The sequence below is a fragment of the Garra rufa genome, chromosome 5 (assembly GCF_049309525.1).
Source record: "Garra rufa chromosome 5, GarRuf1.0, whole genome shotgun sequence".
NCBI classification, from domain to species: domain Eukaryota; kingdom Metazoa; phylum Chordata; class Actinopteri; order Cypriniformes; family Cyprinidae; genus Garra; species Garra rufa.
The window spans coordinates 22,569,197-22,591,793 of record NC_133365.1 but is presented as its reverse complement, the minus strand read 5'-3'; the positions used below and the strand labels follow the sequence as shown (position 1 = coordinate 22,591,793).

At 34.8% G+C, this 22,597-nt stretch overlaps 4 protein-coding genes across 5 annotated transcripts in view; 3 read left to right on the top strand and 1 right to left on the bottom strand.

Annotated features, from left to right (window-relative positions):
- Positions 1-1,273: 1,273 nt before the first annotated feature.
- On the top strand, positions 1,274-2,699 carry upk2 (uroplakin 2). The gene is made up of 5 exons (XM_073841411.1): positions 1,274-1,422; positions 1,543-1,692; positions 1,774-1,858; positions 2,184-2,248; positions 2,335-2,699. The coding sequence occupies exons 1-5, from the start codon at positions 1,371-1,373 to the stop codon at positions 2,463-2,465; spliced, it is 483 nt and encodes a 160-aa protein (XP_073697512.1). The 5' UTR covers positions 1,274-1,370; the 3' UTR covers positions 2,466-2,699.
- Positions 2,700-3,302: 603 nt separating this feature from the next.
- Positions 3,303-10,200, top strand: foxr1 (forkhead box R1). Its single transcript, XM_073839385.1, has 6 exons — positions 3,303-3,423; positions 3,512-3,625; positions 5,659-5,891; positions 6,042-6,310; positions 9,783-10,015; positions 10,090-10,200. The coding sequence occupies exons 1-6, from the start codon at positions 3,303-3,305 to the stop codon at positions 10,116-10,118; spliced, it is 999 nt and encodes a 332-aa protein (XP_073695486.1). The 3' UTR covers positions 10,119-10,200.
- A 1,920-nt stretch (positions 10,201-12,120) lies between these two features.
- On the top strand, positions 12,121-20,336 carry cenatac (centrosomal AT-AC splicing factor). Its single transcript, XM_073839422.1, has 11 exons — positions 12,121-12,281; positions 12,788-12,951; positions 13,028-13,126; positions 13,229-13,295; positions 16,007-16,069; positions 16,291-16,352; positions 16,653-16,770; positions 16,866-16,896; positions 16,979-17,074; positions 18,673-18,805; positions 20,035-20,336. The coding sequence occupies exons 1-11, from the start codon at positions 12,165-12,167 to the stop codon at positions 20,138-20,140; spliced, it is 1,056 nt and encodes a 351-aa protein (XP_073695523.1). The 5' UTR covers positions 12,121-12,164; the 3' UTR covers positions 20,141-20,336.
- arhgef12b (Rho guanine nucleotide exchange factor (GEF) 12b) overlaps positions 20,292-22,597 on the bottom strand; it is a 97,768-nt gene continuing 95,462 nt past the window's right edge. For both annotated transcript variants that reach the window (XM_073839419.1, XM_073839421.1), the window contains one exon: positions 20,292-21,778. In XM_073839419.1, the coding sequence (XP_073695520.1) occupies positions 21,768-21,778 (11 nt within the window). In that variant the 3' untranslated portion in view covers positions 20,292-21,767. The remainder of the gene's footprint in view (positions 21,779-22,597) is intronic.

The following is a 22,597-nucleotide window of genomic DNA, read 5'->3' as shown; positions in this document are numbered from 1 at the left end:
GACAAGCTGACCTTCTACTTCTGGAACCTCCAAAGCAATGCTGGTAGCACTCATGGATGTGTTTTTTTGAAGCCAGGTTCTGCACCTGACAAACGAGTGCTTAACTTCGTTGATCGACCTTTGTGAGGCCTGTTCTAAATGGAACCCATCCTGGAAAACCCCTGTATGACCCTGACCACTGTAGTGTAACTCGGTTTTAGGGTGTTACCGAACCTCTTGTAGCCTTGGCCATCTTTGTGGAGAGCAACAATACTAATTCTCAAATCCTCAAAGAGTTCTTTGCCATGAGATGCCATGTTGAACATCCAGTGGTCAGCATGAGAGAATTGTACTTAAAGCACTTAATTTTAACTGCTCTAATACAAGATACACAACTTTGTATGGTCCTGTCGAGAAGAAAAAAACATAAACATGATGAATAGGACATGTGGCTTTGCATGGTTAAACAACATACTGCTGTTATCACTTAGGGTGTACTCACTTTTGTTGCCAGCTATTTTGACAATAATGGCCGTACGTTGAGTTATTTTCAGAGGACAGTAAAGCTATACTGCTATACAAGCTGCACACAGACTACTCTAAAATATATCCAAGTTTCTTTTCAGAAGATATACTAAAATGGTTGCTGAAATGTGAGGGGTGTTCTCACTTTTGTGAGATACTGTATGTCAGTGCCCTTGTTTTGTCTCAAGATGCACACGAGTAATGCTTTTTTTTCTAAGGCATGTTTATAAAAATGACTTTAATGTCCTAATTGAACTATGGCCTAATCCTGGCTTAGTCTAAACCCTGTCTGTGAAGCCAGTCCTATATGTTTCCTTATAATCAATACTAATTTCACAAGACGTGGATCCTGCAATAGTTTAAAATTTGAATCCGTTTGTCACATAAAGCTATGGTTTGACTTGAGAAGATGTGGAATATAGTGCATTAGCTGTATGGACCACTTTTAATACGCTTGCTTTCTCATTTTATGTTCCACAGGAGATCATAGTTTTAGAAAAATGTAAAAGTTGTAGTTTCTTCTAGTCACAAGTTATCCTGCTTGTTTTGGAAATGGGTGTTACTTGATCGGAATATAACGTATGTTAGTTAGTCACTGTCCCTCAAATAGCCCTGATATAATAAAGGATAGAGCATGTCAGTTGAAACACACATACAAATTAAAGGGCCTCCCAAAGGTGGATTGCAGGGAAGGGCTGCTACTTTATACGCACCTGGACAAACCAGTTCTCTGTGCCCACTGATTGGCTCAATCGTGCTGTTCGGTCCTGCTCGTCCGGTTTCAGCTAGACTGTTGTACTGTTATTTCCCATCCCACAGTTTATCCACAGCATTCGGAGCTGTACACACACCTGGACTGTGACAACATGCTGGCGCTTCTCATCATCCTGGGGATGCCGTTTTCCCTAAACTCTGCAGGTAAAAACTATATTTTTACAGCTTTACATCACTACTGTTGCATAATATTTGTTGTCAGTAAATTGTATAAAACATTATTAAGAGTTTATCCTAAGGTGTTAATTATTATTTTCTTCTTAGAAATACCAATTCAATTGCTGGATCCTGAAACCGACAATGTGGTGGCGAGTAAATTCCCAAACTCTTTTCTGCTGAAGTGGCCTAACTGCTCTTCTTACGGAAACAGGAGTGCTGGACTGGTGTACACGGAACTGCTTTCCAATCAAAACAGTATGCATCACTTTCATCCTAAATGTGGCTCACATAAAGTTGTTGTTTAGATATTAAGATCATGACTTGTGTGTCCTGCAGAAACACAGAATTTCACCGTTCCATCTTGTAATGCCAGTCAGCCAGGACTCCTTCTGGAAAACCTTAAAGATGGAACAAAATACATGTAAGTGTGTGTGTGTGTGTGTGTGTGTGTGTGTGTGTGTACAGGTTTGTCTAATATATCAGCTTTTGATTTAAATCAAAGCTGGGATATGGTGTGGCTATATACAAGTGCATACCTTTATATTAGTACGAAAATTAGTATTATAGTGAGTTCCTCACTATAATGTATACAGTCTGTGTGTGTGTGTGTGTGTGTGTGTGTGTGTGTGTGTGTGTGTGTGTGTGTGTGTGTGTGTGTGTGTGTGTGTGTGTGTGTGTGTGTAACCATCTAAACAAATCAAATCTCATGAGGCTAAACAACAATCCTAACTGTCGTTTTCTTTCAGAATGGAATACAAAATTTATGGCGTAGAAGACACAAGCGCAAATTTGACTGCGGAGACTGTCAGCGGTAACAGTAATAAATATACATCTTGTAATATATGATGTAGGCCTACATGATATATGACTGTAACGTATCTTGCCTTTTTTTTCCAGTCATTTCTTACCAGCAGATAGACAGTGGTCTTCCAGCACGCAGTGGAGCAATGGTGGTCATCACTGTCATTCTGTCTTTGGCTATGGTGATCCTCCTTGTTGGCCTCATTGTTATCATCTTCTTTACCTAGGCTGAACACAATGCACTTCAATACCATATGATGTCTGTTTAATTTCAAAAAGAATACAGACACATTTCAGATACTTTGAGAGATGACTTTCTTTTTCACTTCAAGTCTATGCAAATAACAGTGTATCTATAAATGTAATACGGATTTACACACATGTATATATTTTTGATGAAACAGAAAAAAAATGTGATGGTGCACTGCATTTCAAATAAATTCTGGCTCTTCAATAAATAATTTTTGATTTGGATGATTTTTTAACACCTAAATACATTTCTTTATCATAACTGGCAAACGTATTTTAATCAAAATGCTGAAATGCGTTCTCTTTTTAATAAATGTCAGGTTGGGGCAAGTTGTCACACATATGCTTTAATACAGGTATTAAATTAAACTTTTGAAATAAAGGTCGGCTATTCAACTCAAACTAGTGTCATGAAACATATTGGTACATATTGGTGCAAGTTGCATGTGTTTATTAATAAAATGTAGGCCTATTTTTTTCCTGGATAATAAACCGAGTGCGCAACTGGTAATAATAGTCAAATTTGTTTATGTACATTAATGTACATGCAAATAGACGATCTGACTTTAAAAAAAAATACATAATACTAAAAAAAATATTCATAATTAGCGTGTCAATAGTGATCAATGACAACTTGTTTGAAAGGTTTGAACACGCTTGATTGCTAATAATGAAGCGTAATGATTTCCACCTGTTATAATGAATGATATCCCCGCAGTTTATGCCTGATAGCCTACCAAGACTTCAGTTCTTTAGAATAAAAGCAATACTGAATTGTATTTACAAACATTTGCTGGCTACTTTTAGTCAACAAAATGTATTTACAGCTTCAATCCAAAAGCAGATTCCTCGACCTTCATTTATCCAGCGGTTTACAGGATTGGGACATGAACGAGGAAATAAAGTTAACGACGACGACTGATCAGTTTTACCACGGTAGAAGAGTTTAGTTGAGTAATTCACTCAAATATTCGAAAGAGAGGTGTTTTTCCAGTATGGCTGAGGTGTGTCGTGGTTTTGGCAGATGATAAACGGACTGACCAGTATCTGGCTCAATGGCACTACGCGAGAATCTCCAGAAGATCATTACCAGCAGCAGCGGCACACAGGAGCTACCAGCTTCCCCTCAGCAACAGAGGTGTGTTCATCCAACACTGGCCTGCTCATGACAGCACACTAATGGAGCTTTTTTCTACAAGAACACAAAACAGATAAAACATGCCAGAGACCCCAAACAATACAATACCACACAAATACATAACGTTAGTTGTGAAAAATAATAATTCAAAAAAGTAGTACTGAAAAATAAATGTATTAAAAATAAAAATGAATGTCATTTACGATAAATAAAAGTTAATATTGTTTACTTGTAACAAATAAAAATTGGGGGAAAAAACGTAATGTTTTATGTTTGTTGTGTCATGTTTATAAATATATAAAATTAATCATTTGTATTTATAGATGACAGAATGAATGAATAATATCTCGTTATTTTCGAAACCACAAAAAAAAAAAAAATTACAATATGAGATACCCCAAACAATGAGAGAGACCAACGTTAGTTGTGGGAAAAAATGTTAGTACTGAAAAATAAATAAATTTATTACAAATAAAAATGAGTGAATATTGTTTACTTGTGAGAAAAAAAATAAAATTTAGGGAAAAAATATGTATGAAAGTGCTATGTATTATATTTGTTGTGTTATGTTTATAAAATTATAAAATTAATTATTTGTATTTATAAATGACAAAAATAATGTCTCATTATTTTCATTTGAGAATATATTTTATAAAATGAGATGCCCCAAACAATACAATACCACACAAATGCATAAGGTTAGTTAGTTAATCATTATAGTTAAAGATTTGGTAAAAAAAAAATATTTATGAAAATGTTTAGGTTTTTAAGTATTACGTTTGTTGTGTTATGTTTATAAATGTATAAAATGAATTATTTGTATTTATAGATAGACTGAATAAATATCTCGTAAAACCCGAAATAATTTTACAAAATGAGATCCCCCAAACAATACAATAGCACATAAATGCATAACGTTAGTTGTGAAAAAGAAAAACATTAGTACTGAAAAAGAAATAAATGTTTATTTAAAAAATAAATTAATTTGAAAAACCAGAAATAATTTTACAAAATGAGGTACCCCAAACAATGAGAGTTTCCAAACAATACCACACAAATACATAATGTTTGTGAAAAAAAAAAAGTAACTGTAGTGCTAAAACATAAATGTATTAAAAATAAAAAATGAATGTTGTTTATGATAAAACTAAATATTGTTTACTTGAGAAAAATACAGTTTTGGGGAAATTAAATAAATTATTATTTGTATTTATAGATAGTCTTATTTTTATGTGAAAACCACAAATAATGTACAAAATGACATACCCCCAAACAATACAGTACCACACAAACACACAAAATTAGTACTGAAAAATAAATGTATTAATTAAAAAAATGAATGTTATTCTTGTTAAATAAAATAAAAAATGCCATGTATTATGTTTGTATTTATAGATGGCAGAATAAATAATCTAATCTCATTATTTTCATGTGAGAAAACACTCATAATTTAACAAAATGATCAATGAAAATACAAGATAATACATTGTATTTGGAGCTATTATAATACACAAATTTATGAATACAAATTCATTTATGAAAATATTATCTGGAAAATTTGATTTGTATGAAAGTTGTTTTATGACACTGTTTATATTATTGTTGTTGTTACGAGTACTGTTTGGAAAACCAATAAGAAAAAAATGGTTACAGCCATTTGTAACTTGAGTCAGTCAGTTATTATGCATGATATTCATCATCATGATTATAAACAGACTGGTTAGTATAACAAATATTTGTAAAGGTTATTGCACTTTCTCACCTTTTGGCTTAACCTCTGCATTACAAAATAAGGTAAATATTTCCTTGTGATCATTTACACAATGTATCCAGTAAGAGTCTAAGAATTCCAGGTGGCCCTGTAGAATCATATACTTTATCTAAAAATTATTTCTGATTGATTCCTAATTCTAAAAGTAATTCTGATAAGAATTGTGTGTATGTTCCTTTAAGATTTAAGAACAACTCCTTTTAACAGTTCTTAAAGTCTTGTCACTGTGCCCTTCAAACTTAATCTATTCTGTCTTTTAAAGAGCCTGACATACAACCTAACCTATGGCTGATGGTGAATCCCAGTTTAGCCTGCCCCATAAAGTACCCTAGTAATTACCCCAAAGCCCCAACACCCCCAAAACCGTCACCACAGTCAGCGCTGCCAAGAACTGCCACACCTGTTCTGGAACACAGTTTGCGCCCAGCGATACTGCCTGATGAGACCTGCCTCAATGAGTCAATGCATGACACCTCCCTCTCCAGCGAGTATCAGGTAGGAATTAAGTAGCATTGCATACTTTGATTGTTTGTCATGTTGATATTACTTCATGCAAACTTGAGAGAATTATGTCTAGGAAAAAAGGCACTTACAGCATATGGATATAATATCTAATGTAGTTGATTCATCTCCACTATGTCCCAGTTCACAGATGAGGATGATGCTTCCTCTGTAGATGTGCCTGTTTGTCGTAAGGTGAAGGGTGCACGGAAGGGGAGGACACCCAAAGTGACCACTCGCAAAATGGGTCTGACACAGAACAGGAGGCTTCAGAGAGCCCTGCAGGACAGCCTCAACTTGAAGACCGGCGGATGGCCTCGGCCTCCTGTTAACTACTGCATCCTCATCGCCATGGCCCTCAGCAGCAGCCGTAACGGCAGTCTGAACGTACAGCAGATCTATAACTTCACCAGGTCTCTATTATAATATATACAGTTGAGGTCAAAAGTTTACTAACATCTTGCAGAATCTGCAAAATGTTAATAATTTTACCAAAATAAGAGGATGGTCATTCTTCAGAAATGTCCACTTTTGGTATGCCAAGATGTATTTCTTTTTTCAACTTTTAAACTTAGACCACATTATTAGATTACCTTTTGACTTTATGAATACACATAAATGACATCTTAATGATTTTAAACATTTATTTATAAATAAGGAAGGTAAAACCAGTGACGTTAACACTGACAATTTTCGTAAAAAAATGCATTTTACAATATGGCTGCTGCTAGTTATCAAACCACCTGTTAATCATGGTATACTTACTAAATTAAGTAGTTTTATCCATTTGTATTATAGGTTTTTACAATTCCCTAAGAATAAAGTAGGTCACACTAGTGACATCAACTAAAAGCGGAGATAAATGAGAATTTCTGATTATTGAAAAGAGACAGTGGACTTATCATGGGCCTGCCTTCATAGATCTTCAGGAAATAGGGAGGAGGAAGCAGAGTGATCATCCTTGTGTTTTTTTTTTTTTTTTTTTTTTTTCCAAAATAAAAGACACTTGTTAAACAATAACCAGGGACACAGCTTCAGGGGACCACTGCTTTTATTAGATATTTTATAATATTTACAGTCATGGCCAAATTTTTTGGCACCCTTGGTAAATATGGGCAAAGAAGGCTGTAAAAATAAATCTGCGTTGTTTCTCCTGTTGATCTTTAGTCAAAAAAATCTGCAAAATTCAAACATTTCATTAAAAAAAAAAAAGAAGTGGGGGGAATATAATATTATGAAATAAATGGTTTTCTCTAATACCCCCTGGCCATAATTATTGGCACCCTAGTATTCAAAACTTTCTGCAACTTCCATTTGCATGAAAAACAGCTCTGATTTTTTCCCCCTTCATGCCTGATGAGGTTTGAGAATATATGGCAAGTGATTTTAGACTATTCCTCCATACAGAATTTCTCCAGATCCTTCAAATGTTGGTGCTCACTCTTCTTCAGGTTATCCCACTCATTTTCTATAGGATTCAGGTCAGGGAATTGGGATGGTTATGGCAGAATCTTGATTTTGTGTTCAGTGACCAGTTTTTGTGTTGATTTTGATGTTTGTTTTGAATCAATGTGGTGATGGAAGATCTAACCATGACCCATTATAATATTTCTAACTGAGCAAGTCAGTTCTTTTTTTTTTTTTTTTTTTTTTTTTATCTGTTGGTATTTGATATAAAACATGATGGCATGTATCTGAACAAGATGTCTAGGACCTTTGGTGTAAAATTAGGTCCACAAAAAAAACATCTGGTGATGTGTTTAAATGTGGACATGGGGCACTTTTTTTATCCCTGTGTGCACCAAACCTTTAATGTGTTCTAGCTCCAAAAAAAAAATTCTCATTTCATTTGGCAATAAACGTCAGTCCTGGCTGAAGTTCCGGTATGGTAAATTAATATGGTGGAGTTTGTTTTTGCATGAGAGCAGATGATTTGTTTCTTGAACGGTGTCTGAAATGACTTGTTGTGATGGAGGTGCAGTTTTCCTTTTATTTCTAATTTTTTTCTGACACTAAAATTCAACTGATTTCTGCAATTTTCCATCTGTGATCTTTGAAGAGTATTTGGCCACTTAAATTGTTCTCTTTGCTGCACATTGAGACAATATTGAAACCATGTTTCAAGCAGATTTTTTACATCTCCAGTCCATTAAAACTACTTAATTATTTCCCTGATGTTGGAAATGAGAAAATGTAATGTTTTCAGTATTTTCTTAAAGCCACTTTGTATTGTGTAAAGATCAACAATCTTTTGCTGTACATCAGAAGTATATTCTTTGGTTTTACTCATTGTGATGAAGGATTAGGTTGGTTTGGGCTTTGTGTTACTAATGTTTATTCATCTGTGCACCAAGACGTCATGACTGGACAACATCATGTTTCCAGTCACCTTGGTGTGCTAAGAAATTGGAAATTTCAATGGAAATGTATTTAGGAGATAATTTACTCATAAGAAATTTCTAAGGGTGCCAATAATTGTGGCCAGGGTGTATTTGAGAAACATTTTTTTCATAAAGTTATATTCCACCTCACTTTAAATTGTTTAACTTTAATGAAATGTTTGAATTTTGCAGACTTTGAGTAAAAGAGCTACAGGAGAAACAATGCAGATTTATTTTTACAGCCTTCTTTGCCCATATTTACCAAGGGTGCCAACAATTTTGTCCATGACTGTATTTGGTATTTTGTTTTTGTATGCCATTTATGGTATGGTTATGGTTTGTGTGTGTTTTTTTTTTTTTTGTTTTTTTTTTTTTTTGTATTGTGATAGTTGTTCATGAGTCTCTTGTTTGTTTTGAACAGTTAAACTGCCCACTGTTCTTCAGAAAAATCCCACAAATTCTTTGTTCAGCATTTTGTGTATTTGAACCCTTTCCAACAATGACTGTATGATTTTGAGATCCATCTTTTCACTCTGAGGACAACTGAGGGACTCATATGCAACTATTACAGATGGTTCAAATGCTCACTGATGCTGCAGAAGAAAAGCTATGCATTAAGAGCTGGGGGTGAAAACTTTTGAACAGAATGAAGATGTGTACATTTTTCTTATTTCGTCTATGTGTAAGTTGTGTGTTTTTTTTTTTTTTCTTTTCTTTTTTTTCATTTAGTACTGCACTTCAAAAGCTACAGAAAATACTTACATGTTTTCAAAATAAAGTTACATTTACCCTAATCAAATTCAAAAAGTTTTCACCCCCTGGCTCTTAATGCATTGTTTCCTTCTGAAGCATCAGTGAGTGTTTGAACCTTTTGTAATAGTTTCATGCGAGTCCCTCAGTTGTCCTCAGTGTGAAAAAATGGATCTCAAAAGTATAGTCATTTTTGAAAAGGGTTCAAAAACACAAATACTGAAAACCAAAGAATTTATGAAACCTGAAGGATTTTTCTGAAGAATAGCAGGCAGTTTAACTGTTCAGGACAAACAAGGGACTCATGAACAACTATCACCAAACAAAAGAAAATCATAGCTGTGGATCATTCAGGTAACAACACAGTATTAAGAAGGAAGTGTATGTAAACTTTTAAACCGGGTCATTTTATAAATTCAATTATTATTTTCTCTTGTGGACTATATGTAAACATCTTTTATTTGAAGTATCTAATTCAGGTCAGTACTAAATAAAAAATGCAGCGCATTTTGTATGATCCCTCTTATTTTGGTAAAATAACATTTTGCAGATGCAATGATGCCATAGAATATCAATCATTTTTGGTTCCCCAAAGAATCTTTTTCGCCGCTAAAAGAACATTTTCCACAATAAAGATCATTTTGAGGAATGGAAAGTTTCCATGAATGTTAAAGTTTCTGCATGGACCAATTCCCATAAAAAGAAAATTTCTGAAAGATTTGTTTCTCATTCTGTTTTCTTTTTGTCTTTCTAGAGAGCACTTCCCCTTTTTCCTTACAGCTCCAGATGGGTGGAAAAACACGATCCGTCATAATCTGTGTTTCAGCAACAGTTTTAAAAAGACCCCTCAGCAGGTGTCTGGAGATGGCAAGAGGAAGTCATGTCTGTGGCATCTCACCCTAGATGGCCGACAGAGACTGAGAGATGAGATTAATACGCTCACGGGAGATTCCTTCAGAATGCTGAAGAGGAGCATGAACTATCCAGGTGAGGATCTGAAAGGAATTGAGTGGTGAGGTAAACGGCAAAGTGAATTTGTACTGATTTCATTCATGTTACAGATATGATTCAAGCACTGTTACAGCTGTAATCCAACTTTGACCTCTAACAAATTACATCAAGCTAGACAACTGGACCTGCTGTGACTGATTTTTCTTTAGAACTTGTGAACGTTAGCACTTTTTGTTGTTATAATTACTATTATTATTGTGTAATTTTTCCTTTTGTGTGTCTGTTTTTTTTTTTCTTCAATGACACATTGTGCCTTAAAATAAACAAATGCATTAACATGCTATTGTTGTTTCTTTAAAGCAGCTGCTAGCTAAAAAGTAAATAAATATAAAATAATGCCTTAAACCATTAAAAAAATCTAAATAACTATATATAAATTAACTATACGCACAAATCAATCAATCATATTATATATGAATATACACTACCAGTCAAAAGTTTTTGAACGGTAAGAAGTACAGCAAAAACAGTAAAAATGTACTATTTTAAATAACCGCTTTCTATTTGAATACATTTTAAAATGTTATTTATTCCTGTGATTTCAAAGAACAACGTTTAGTATCATTACTTCTGATTTGCTGTTAAAAAAGCATGCTGAAAACCGCCAAGTGTAATTTTTTTTTTTCAGGTTTCCTTGATGAAAAGAAAGTTCAGAAGAATAGCATTTATCTGAAATGAAGGGAAAAAAACATTTTAAATGTCTTTATCATCACATTATGATCAATTTAAAGCATCCTTGCTAAATACAGTTATTAATTTCTAAAATTTATTTACCAAAAATTAAATCAAATAAAATATACTGACATTATAGTTTATAATGTTACAACCAAAATTTCAGAAAAATGCTGATCTTTGGATCTTTCTATTCATCAAAGAATTCTGATAAAAAAAAATGCATTCACTAAACTGTTTGAAGTATTGATAATAATACTAAAATGTTTCCTAATCAGGATGTTAGAATGATTTCTGAAGGATCATGTTACACTGGAGACTAGAGTAATGATGCTGAAAATGTAACTTTAAACACAGGAATAAATTACATTTTAAAATGTATTCAAGTAGAAAGCAGTTATTTTAAATGGCTAAAATGTTTCAATTTTAGCTTTTGCTGTACAAATAAAAGCAGGGTTGGTGAGCAGAAGAGACTTCTTTAAAAAAAAAAAAAAAAAAAAAAAACATTATCCAAATTAAGATTTGAATATGAAAAAAAAAAATAGAGTTTTCTTTCTTTTTTGTTCACCAAGGCTTCATTTATTTGGTCAAAAAAAAAAGCATGTATCAATCAAGTGTTATGTAATATATAACACTTCAGAAAAATACCCAGATGCAGTTAAAGCTGTACATGCAATATTATTTGGTTAAAACAGTATATTGTGAAATGATTACAATGCAAAATAACAGTTTTCTATTTGAATATATTTGATAATGCAGTTCATTCCTTTTTGTGGGTTCCTGCTCCTGTGGGAGTGGAAGCCAATGAAATGTCTGATAAACTAGTTAAGCAAACTCTTAAACACTCAGAAATAGAAATACAAGTAACACTTCACAAGAAGGAAGATAAAGGAATTCATTAATAATGGCAAAAAAGCATGGAACAGTGATAAGGGCAGACATCTGTATAATATCCAACAGCAAGTAGGGAAGGGAAGAAGTCAGTTTAGAAATAGGAAAGAAGACAGAATTCTATTATTACTCGCATCTGAATAGGACATTGTGGGCTAAACCATTATTTATTTAAAATAGGAAGACATGAAACGGGCAAATGTTGTTATTATTGTGGTCAAGCAGAAACAATAGAGCATGTTTTAATAAGTTAAAGTATGACAACTAAAGATTAGATCTCATTAAGGTAGTAAACAGAATGGGTATAAAAACATTCAGCATCCATAACCTCTTGAAAGATAATGAAGAACAATTTAAGGTAATTAGTGGAAAGTGGATTAGTAGGAAGAATCTAGTTTATTTTAGTTCGTTTTTTTCTGCTTATTAGTGCTCCACACTCCAGTCCGGTTGGGGGCGGTAGTGCATCTAGAGTTTGTTTGCCAGCCGTGAGCCGTCATAAAACTCTAAAAGAAGAAGAACATCACGCTAACAGTCGCTAAAGAAACAAACACAAAACAGGCAAATGGGCGCGTTTTATTGCTCTATCTGCAGAAAAACAGATTTTTCTGGAAAAGGACACATTTTTGGGAAAAGCCACCAGAGCAAACTTAAAGTAATTCTCGTCAAATTCATGGAGAAGGTAAGCATGCTAACAAAACTAACTGAAGATGCCGCCACAGTGGCTCCAAATACGATTAAAGTTTGTACTTTATTGGCTTACACATAATAAAACATGCGATAAAGTAAGCCCTTTTTGCAGGTGCTTTGATTTAAATGCTGTCAAAGTGAGAATTGAAAGAGTCAGGGATTTGTAAATGTTTTTAATGTCGCATGTTAAAGGGTTTGTGTATGTTACATTAGGCTGCCTATTAAGGTAAGGACACTCCTGTAAAAGATTCGTTTTCAATAGGTTTTTCCTGGTTAAACAAAGTTTAAATAAAATATACTGGCTATATGAAGTCAGTTTAGGTATGCTTCAAACTAACTATGAACAGTGCTGATGGTTGACAACTACAAAATGCCATATTGTTGTAAAAATGTAACGTGATTTGAGTGTTGAAGTAATGTTTGGTGCCGTGAACTGTAATAAACTTATTTGTTGCTCTGCGTCTGCATGTGTAATAACATTTCTGCATGTTATTACAGGTCAAAGAAGCACGGCGGACGATTAAAAATCCTCAGGTGGAGAAATACAGTCCAAATCATGAAGAGAAGTTCTGGTGTTACTGCTGTGCACTGGAGGTGCAGAAACATGTGACTGACAGTAACATCAGTGTGCTCTACGGAGGACTGCTGGAGCACATGAACACGTAAGATCACATATCAAAACCTTTGAGAAACTCATGCAGAGTTTGCAGTGAATTCACTGAGCTTTTCTCAATTCAGCCCAGAGCACCGGACAAACACGCACAAGTTCTGGTGGGACAATAAAGCAGATCCCAAACTGCGTGACAAGTTTATCATAACAGAGGAGGAAACTGAGAGGTTAGTGCTTGCTTATTTGTGTTTGGACTCTCTCCTGTAGTACATTGATACATTTACTGTAAAGGTTTGTAGATATTCTACAAAGAATGCCTTTTTTTGTAGATTCAAGACTGAGGTTTCCAAGGCTCTGGAACAGTTTGAGGAAAAAGAGGATGTGTTTATTAAACAGGTAAAAACTTTACAGGCACCTCCGGTGTTAAAGGATTACACTTCCGATTACACTTCCGAAATAAAAATTTCCTGACAATTTACTCACCCCCATGTCATCCAAGATGTTTATGTCTTTCTTTCTTCAGTCGTTTTTTTTAATGAAAACATTCCAGGATTTTTCTCCATATAGTGGACTCCAACGGTGCTCAACACATTATAAAGAGGGATCATGAAGAGACCTTTGAAGCTGCATTTAAACTGCATTTTTAACCTTCAATCTATTCCTATTCAATCAATCACTGTTAAAGTCCACCATATAGAGATAAAGCTTTTTAAGGAAAACATTCCAGGATTTATTTCTTTGCAACCTAAGAAAGAAAGAAATTAATATCTTGGATGACATCTAGAAATTTTTGATCTCGAAGCGGAGTAATCCTTTAATGGTTGTTGGTTTAAATGTACAGTTGCAACCAAAATTATTCAACCCTCCAGAGACTGCAGTAGTTTACAAATACAAGCTTTTCTGAAGATCCAGGACTTAAAAAAAAATGGAATGTATAACCAATTACTGGCACATCAAAAGTGATAATGTCAACATATAATGTCATATTTTTGAGTTCTAGGATTTTTTAATAACACAGCTATGTCATAATTATTCAACCCCTGTTTAACATTGCTGTTTTTTTTGTCTCTTATTTGTATGGTGGGGAACAAAATTGTCCTAAAACATAATTAAGCCTTTAGAAACTCTATTAGAAAACAGAATTAGCTTGTGCTGTTACACATACATACAGTTAGCCCATGCATATGCTAAGGTTTTAGTGGCTAATATGACAAAGTCAAAAGAGCTCTCACAAAAGCTATAGAGACACTACAGAGAATAAATAATTGTATTGCTTTAGAAAATAAGGCTATATGAAGATTTCCAAGGCATTAAAGGTTCCTAGAGACACAGCTGGCAGCCTTATTCGTTAGTTTAAAATGTGTTGTACTAGAAAACCTTTGAAGCTGTTGAACAAAAAAGCAAAATATCATAAAATGTTTGATCAGCCAAAGACTTGTAAGATGACCCAACCGAAAGGAGGAAAAACATTTCAATGCAGTGTATAAGAAGAACACTAGACAATTATGGCTTTCGTGTTGAGACATCTTGCCGAATACCACTCTTGACCAAGAAGAACACAAAGGCTGACGTGAACATGTTAAAATTAATTTAGACAGACGTGTGGAGTTCTGCAAGAATGTTTTATAGAGTGATCTGACCAAACTGGAACTTTTTGGACCTATGGATCAGTGGTATGTCCGGTGCAAAAAATGCAGAGCTTATGAGCAGAAGAACACCATCTTCATCGTCAAACTTTGAGGTGGACCAGTCCTGTTAGAGGGGTGTTTTATTGTAGCAGTAAGTGGAAATCATGACTGTATGAAGGGCATCATGGATTCTTTGAAGTATCAGGCCATTTTGGCAAGAATTGTGATGCCTTTAGTGCAAAGACTGAAGCTGATGCTCAGTGAACTTTTCCGCAGGAAAATCATCCCAAAGTATACATCCAAAATTTACTTATGCTTGGTTCAGGGATCAGTTATGGAATGTACTTGAGTGGCCTGTTCAGTCTCCAGGTTTAATTTTCTTTGAAAACATTTGGTTGAATTTGAAGAAAGCAGTGGCAAAGTGAAAACCAAAGATTATCAGTGATCTCAAAGCTTTTTCAGGCGAGGAATGGGCCAAGCTTCTAAGCACTTACAGGCAGCGTTTATTGGCGGTTTTAAAGAATAAAAGATTCTGCACAAAATTTGACTTTTAGGGGTTGAATAATTTTGAACATGCACATTTAGAGCCAATTTGATTTTTTTGATTTTTTTATTATTCATCAGCTTCCGTTTTCAGAATGACTCAAATGTGTATTTATACATTTCTCTAATAGTGTACTGATGTCTTTGTTGAGTTACTTTTACAGAATTGTGTTCTCTGCAGCAAAATGTCTTGCAGGTAGGTCAAGGGGGTTGAATAATTTAGATTGCAACTGTATCTGAACTACAAAACGTTTCTTGTTCTTTTTCATCCTTGTCTTTCTTTCTTCAGTCATTTTTTGAGGAAAACATTGTCGAATTTTTCTCCATATAGTGGACTCCAATGGTGCTCAACGGATTGAAAGTTAAAAATGCAGTTTCAGTGCAGCTTGAAAGGGCCCTACATGATCCTAGCCAAGAAATAAGGGTTTTAACTAGCGAAACGATCAGTTATTTTCCAAAAACAAAAATAATTTATATACTTTTGAACCTTAAATGCTTGTCTTGTGTAGCTCTGTGATGCACACTCTGTGCACTCCGGTTCAAGACAGTTAGGATATGTCGGAAAACTCCCATGTTTTTTCCTCCAACTTCCAAATCGCCCTTCATCTCTGCAGAAGTATATATATTTATATATTTATTTGTTTTATTTTCTTTTTTATTTAATTTTGGAATCGTGAAGAGACCTTTGAAGCTGCACTTAAAATGCATTTTTAACCTTCAATCTGCACCATTGAAGTCAGCTATATGGAGATAAATCCTGGAATGTTTTCCTCAAAAACCTTTATTTCTTTGCGAAAAAATTTATATCTTGGATGACATCAGGAAATTTTTTATCTGGAAGTGGAGTAATCCTTTAATGGTTGTTGGTTGAACCATACCTGAATTATAAAAAGTTTCTTCTCTCTTCTTATTTATTTTTATTTTTTTTATCCTCAGCAAGCTGCAGTGATCCGATCCCAGGAGCAGCACAGACTGGAGGTCCTTCAGTCATTATCAGAGGTTTGTTTTCCTGGGATGCTCCAAGCGTATCCATATCTCAGTGCTCATTTGTTTAGTTTGTTGAATCAAATGATTAGAAATGTTATTTGTGACTTTTTCGAACTTTTTTTGTAATTAGCTTTATAAAAAGAGCATGCATTTATCAAAGTAATTCATTTGATGGGAAAATTATATTAAAAAGACATGGAACATTACTGTTGACTTTCCTGAATCAAACTTAGCCTGATCCAGAACTGCTACAACCTGCTGAAGTGGACCAGCACAACAATACAAATACAGACAGGTAAAATAAATGTAAAAATTGTGATGTTAACTTTTTTCCTTTTTTAATAGATGGTAAGAATAGTGTCATCCTTAAAATTAAGCATTACTAGAGACACTAGGGCAAGTGCAAAAAAAAAAAGGAAGTATCAGTTTGTGTGCGTATTTTATTTTTTTTTTTTAATTTTTTTTTTTTTTTTTTATGCAGTTTCTAGTACTGATAAACAGAAAAGTGTGATTTAAATACTTCTCACTTCTTCATACAATCTGAAACTTAATAGAGTTTGTAATGTCTAAAGCATGAGTTTTGATGTTTGATAAGAAATTCCCACAGTCGTTCTTATGAAATGGAGGCACGACCCGGACCGAGCCATGAGGATTTTGCCTCACACAGTCAGTGGAATGAACCAGGACTTGGCTTAACATTCATTGGTTACCAGGTAATCTTTGTTACGCTGTATATACATGCAACAATTATTGATTAGACTAATAAACAAGGTCAGGGAACATTTAGTTTTGCTGCTTCTGTTTGCAGGACTCATCCAACAGTGGAAATGTTCATACTGGTGAGTAAAAAAGATTAAGCTTGGGTTTGGATTTATTCTTAGAGGAATAATAAGACAATGAGCAGGTTGTGTTGAATTGTAGGTGCTGTCCCGCCATGGCTACTGGAGGAACCTGATGAAGCCTCAGGCACTGGACAGCAGGAAATGGGCCCGTCGCTTCAGGGGTTCCTCAAACACAGTATGTACTTCACTCTCATAATGACACACTTTGTTTTTGGTTTTTTATATTACAGAGTTTTACACTCTGTGTAAAGCATTTAAAGGCATAGTTTACTCAAAAATGTACTAGAGAACAAGATATTTTGAAGAACATTGCAGTTCCCATTGACTGGACAAAATTGTATGTCCCATTAATTAGACCAAAAATACAATTAAGTCAAAGGGAACCAAAACTGGTTGGACATTCTTCAAAATATCATCTTTCATGTTCTACAGAAGAAAGCAAGGCTTACAGGTCTAGAATCACATGAGGATGAGTAAATGATTGAATTTCCTTTTTTCGGGTGAACTATCCATTTAAATTTTATGTAATAATATGGCTATAGAACTAGAAAGTTATGGTGCTGCTTATGGAATACTGTGCCATATACACACTGTGAACTAGCTACTTAAACCATGCTACATATTCTAATAACTTTAGTTCACTTCTAGAATAAAAATTTCCAGATAATTTACTCACCCCTATGTCATCCAAGTCGTTCATGTCTCTCTTTCTTCAGTCGAAAATTCCAGGATTTTTTACCATAGAGTGGACTTAATGGTGGCCAATGGGTTGAAGGTCCAAATTGCAGCTTTAAAAGGCTCTACACGATCCCAGCTGAGGAATGAGAGTCTAATCTAGCGAAATGATGGGCCATTTTCTAAAAAGAAATTACAATTCTTTTACTTTTTAACCACAAGTGCTCGCCTTGCACTAGCTTGACCTTACACATCATGTAGTCACATTGGAAAGGACGTAGGCGGATTTACTGACCCAGTATACAAAGCGAGCGTGCAAAGAAAGTCAACCACCCTTTACACAAAAAGGTAAAACGGTGATCTTTGAGAATTAGTTTTTAGCCCTGCCCTATCTCTTTGAACCGAACTACACAGAACAGTGCATGACCTTTCCAATGTAATCACGTAATGTGTGAAGATGCAGACGCACATCACAGAGCTAGCACAAGATGAGCATTTGTGGTTAAAAAGTATATAAAGTTGTGTTTTTTTTTTTTTTTTTAATGACAGATCATTTCACTAGATAAGAACCTTATTCCTTGCCTAGGATCATGTAGACCCTTGCATTGAAAGTGCAATTTGGACCTTCAACCCGTTGGCCACCATTAAAGTCCACTCTCTGGAGAAAAATCCTGGAATGTTTTCCTTAATTTCTTTTCGACTGAAAAAATGGATGACATGGGGGTGAGTAAGTTATCTGGAATTTTTTTTTTATTCTGAAAGTTAATTAGTCCTAAATTGCATGTTCTTTTCAATAAGTGGCTTCCAGTTGTCATCTTTCAATTGTTTTTTTTTTTTTTTTTTCAAAAGTGGTATTATTGTGTATATTTTAATTAAATTTTCTATTTAAACTACTACTTCTGAACAGTCTTCCAGTCACCAACCTTCTGTTATGCTTTTTTTTTCCATTTTCTTTTTTTAGGTTTATCTTATTTTGATCCTACTATTTATATTTAATGCTCAACTTAGGAAGTTAACCAGGTTTGCATTTGCTTGCAAGTTGTATTTTGTATATAACTCTGTATGTTCCAATAATGTATCTTGAATCTTAAATTACAGAAGAGCAAGAGAAGCTCAAGAAGCTTCCCCCCAACCGAGTGGGTGCGAACTTTGACCACAGCTCACATACTGATGCCAACTGGCTGCCATCTTTTGGACGTGTGTGGAATAGTGGCAGGCGCTGGCAGTCCAGGTAAACTCTAACTACTGCACAATAGATGCTTCATTCAAGTGTTTTTTTTTTAATGGATTTTTGCGTCCTTTAAAGGGAAAGTTCACCCAAAAATAAAAATTCTGTCATTAATTACTCACCCTCATGTTGTTCCAAACTTGTAAAACCTTTATCAGAACACAATTTTTTATAAAATCCAAGAGCTTTCTGACCCTCAAAAAACAACGCAACTACAATGTTTAAGGCCTAGAAAGAAAGCAAGGACATCATTTAAAGTAAACCATGTGAAATCATTTGTTCAACCTTCATTTTATGAAGCTACGGAAATAAAACTATTCAACAATTTCTTCTCTCCACTGTCAGTCTTTGACGTGAGTTCACGAGTACCTTTCTGGCCCTTGATTGTGTCAGTTGTGTTGCTGTCGCTGTCTATGCAGGGGTCAGAAATCTCTCGGATTTCATCAGATATCTTAAAGGAGTAGTTCACTTTCAGAACAAAAATTTACAGATAATGTACTCACCCCCTTTTCATCCAAGATGTTCATGTCTTTCTTTCTTCAGTCGTACAGAAATTGTTTTTTGAGGAAAACATTTCAGGATCTTCCAAAATGCAGTTTAAATGCAGCTTCAAAGGGCTCAAAATGATCCCAGCCGTGGAAGAAGGGTCTTGTCTTGCCAAACGACCGGTTATTTTCTAAAAACATGTACAATTTACATACTTTTTAATCTCTACAAAGAGTACACACAGATCTAGACAAGACAAGCTTTAGAGGTTAAAAAAAATATATAAATAGTTATTTTCTAAAAAAAAAAAAAAATACAATTTATTTTGCTAGATAAGACCCTTCTTTCCTTGGCTGTGATTTCCTTGTTTCCCTGGAGTCCTTTGAAGCTGCATTTTGGAAGTTCAAACTCGGGGGCACCATAGAAGTCCATTATATGGAGAGAAATCCTGAAACGTTTTCCTCAAAAAACATAATTTCCTTACGACTGAAGAAAGAAAGACATGAACATCTTGGATGACAAGGGCATTAAGTGAAATACTCCTTTAATTTGTGTTCTGAGGATGAACGAAAGTCTTAAGAGTTTGAAACGACATGAGGGTGAGCAATTAATGACACAATTTTCTTTTTTTTAACCCTTTATGTAAATGTACAGTACAAAATTGCTTTTGTAAACTCTATATAAGAATTGTTTTTATAAATGATTAACAGTGTATAGTTCTTATTGGCATTCTTTTCCCTCCTCAGACATCAGTTCAGAGAGGAGGAGGCAAAAACCAGGGGAAAGAGGAAGTGGGAAGATGATGGGAAAGCAACAAAGAAGCAAAAAGACCTCAGTAACGGAGAGTTATGAAACTGATGCCTCAAATATACTGGGAGTAGCTGAAAGATGGCATATATTGGTTTTCTCATATTGAGAATCACTATTTAAGTGCAAAACAGTTCTTATTAGATGTTTCAGCTTGTGTATTTCTAAAACAATTAGGAAGAACTTGTACAAGAAATCAGCATTTGTGTTTCCAGTTTATTGAATACATTTTTGCTACAGATGGTGTGTAATTTCCTTTTTGGTCATAAATCCAAAACAAAATATCCTTCCCACTCTCCTCAAAAGGTAAATGTGATCAAATGAAGACACAATGTGCAATATCTTCTTTCCATTTTGAACAATACATCATCATCATCATCAGTTCAGTCAAATTTAATAGAATCTCATCTATTAGAGCTATTTCATGTTCTCAACGGAAAGCCAAGACCATATTAATGTTCAATAATATAATAAAATACCTCAAACGTCTAGACAGAATAATAAAAATACAGATTACATTAATATTAAAGGATACCTTGCAGTCTTTTATTTTTCTTCTTTTTTTTTTTTAGTAGTTTCTGTTAAAATAATACACGACTGAACGCTTTAGAACGCAAAAGAAGAAAAAAAAAGTCTCTGTAAGAGATGCAGTGTTGGTCATAATTGTACAATACATTACATTTAAAATGGACCTTTAAGGGTCTTTTATCAAGTTCCTGCATTGAAGCTTCTTTCTATTTAACTTCATTCTCAAAACCAAGAAAATCCGAAAGACGGATCAGGCCGAGCTGTCCGAAACGCGTCGCATCAGCTCGACCCAACGACATTACAAAAGGTCCGGTTTTCCCGTGGCCGCAAGCCAGAGAAAACGCTTTCAGTAGCTTTATTAAATAGCATGTGGTTTATTAAGAGAGGAGGAATGAGGAGAGACACCACCACAATCATCAGCCCATCCTCAAATCCATTACCTTACTAGTATCATTTGCCTTCATCATCAGTCAGCAAACATTGCCAGTTCCTCATTTTAGGCTTGTGATAGTTAATATTCTGCACATCTAATGCTCTAGCAGTACAGGACTTCAATCAGAAGTTTTTCACAACTCACCGCTGATGTAAAACACGATCTCTACATTGTAAAATCACATATACCGCACGCCGCATCAAAACAGAAGTCAGGCATTCGGTTTATGTGAATATCTATCTGAACTAACTGCTTGTCATCATGTCAAAGATCATGTGACCACTCCTGTTGTACTTTCACTGGCTAATATTGACTCCAATCAAACTTCATGAAAATATATCATGCAACCTGGGGAAGTTTTGTAGAACCAGACTTAAGTTTACCCTCAAATCTCATGGTTTTGACAGTGACGGATGTCTGCCGAACGAATTATGTGTTTTCCGTCCTCAATGCAGGTGGTGAAACGTCGTTAAATGGCAATCTTTCTCAAAGAACCACGTCCATGCTGGCGTGCAGATGGACAGAGATTTGGAGCGAGTGATTGGGGTCGTCCTGTAGTGTGGTGTGAACAGAAGCTCCAGATCTCTTGTCCATTCTGTCTGTCTGTCTCTGTCCATGAATGAGCGCTGGTTGAGAAGGAGCAGGGCTGGAGCAGCCCAGTGTCTCTGTGTCTCCTCCCGTCTCAATAAACAGAAAGAGAGCTCTGCTTCACTAACTTTTATCTGAAAGAAGAAGAAATGACAAACAAAATAAGAGAACGACAGGTGTGTTAAAAGGATTAGTTCACTTCCAGAACGAAAATTTACAGATAATGTACTCACCCCCTTGTCATCTAAAATGCTCATGTCTGTCTTTCTTCAGTCGTAAAGGATTTTTTTTTTTTTTTTTAAGGAAAACATTTTAGGATTTATCTCCATATAATGGTTATGTATGGTACCCCCAAGTTTCAAAGGGCTCTGAATGATCCCAGCTGAGGAAGAAGGGTCTTATCTAGCAAAATGATTGGTTATTTTTTAAACAAACTGACAATTTATAATCTTTTTAACCTCAAATGCTCGTCTTTTCTCATCTCTGCGATGCACATGCGTACTCTGTGATCCGGGTCAATACAGTTAGGGTATGTTGAAAAACTCCCATCTCGTTTTCGCCTTCAACATCAAAAAATCGTCCTACAACGCTGTTTTACCTTTTTTTGTAAAGGGCATTTGATCTTCTTTGTATGCTCACTTTGTAAACACTGGGTCGGTACTTCTGTAGCGTTGTAGGACGATTTTAAAGATGGAGAAGAAAATGAGATGGGAGTTTTTCATCATACTCTAACTGTATTGAACTGCATACAACAGACTACGCATGTGCTACGAGACAAGACGAGCATTTGAGGTTAAAAAGTATATAAATTGTCAATTTGTTTAGAAAATAACTGATCGTTTCACTAGATAAGACCCTTCTTCCTGGTCTGGGAGAGCCCTTTGAAGCTTCACTTAAACTGCATTTTGGAAATTCAAACTTGGGGGCACCATACATATCCATTACATGGAGAT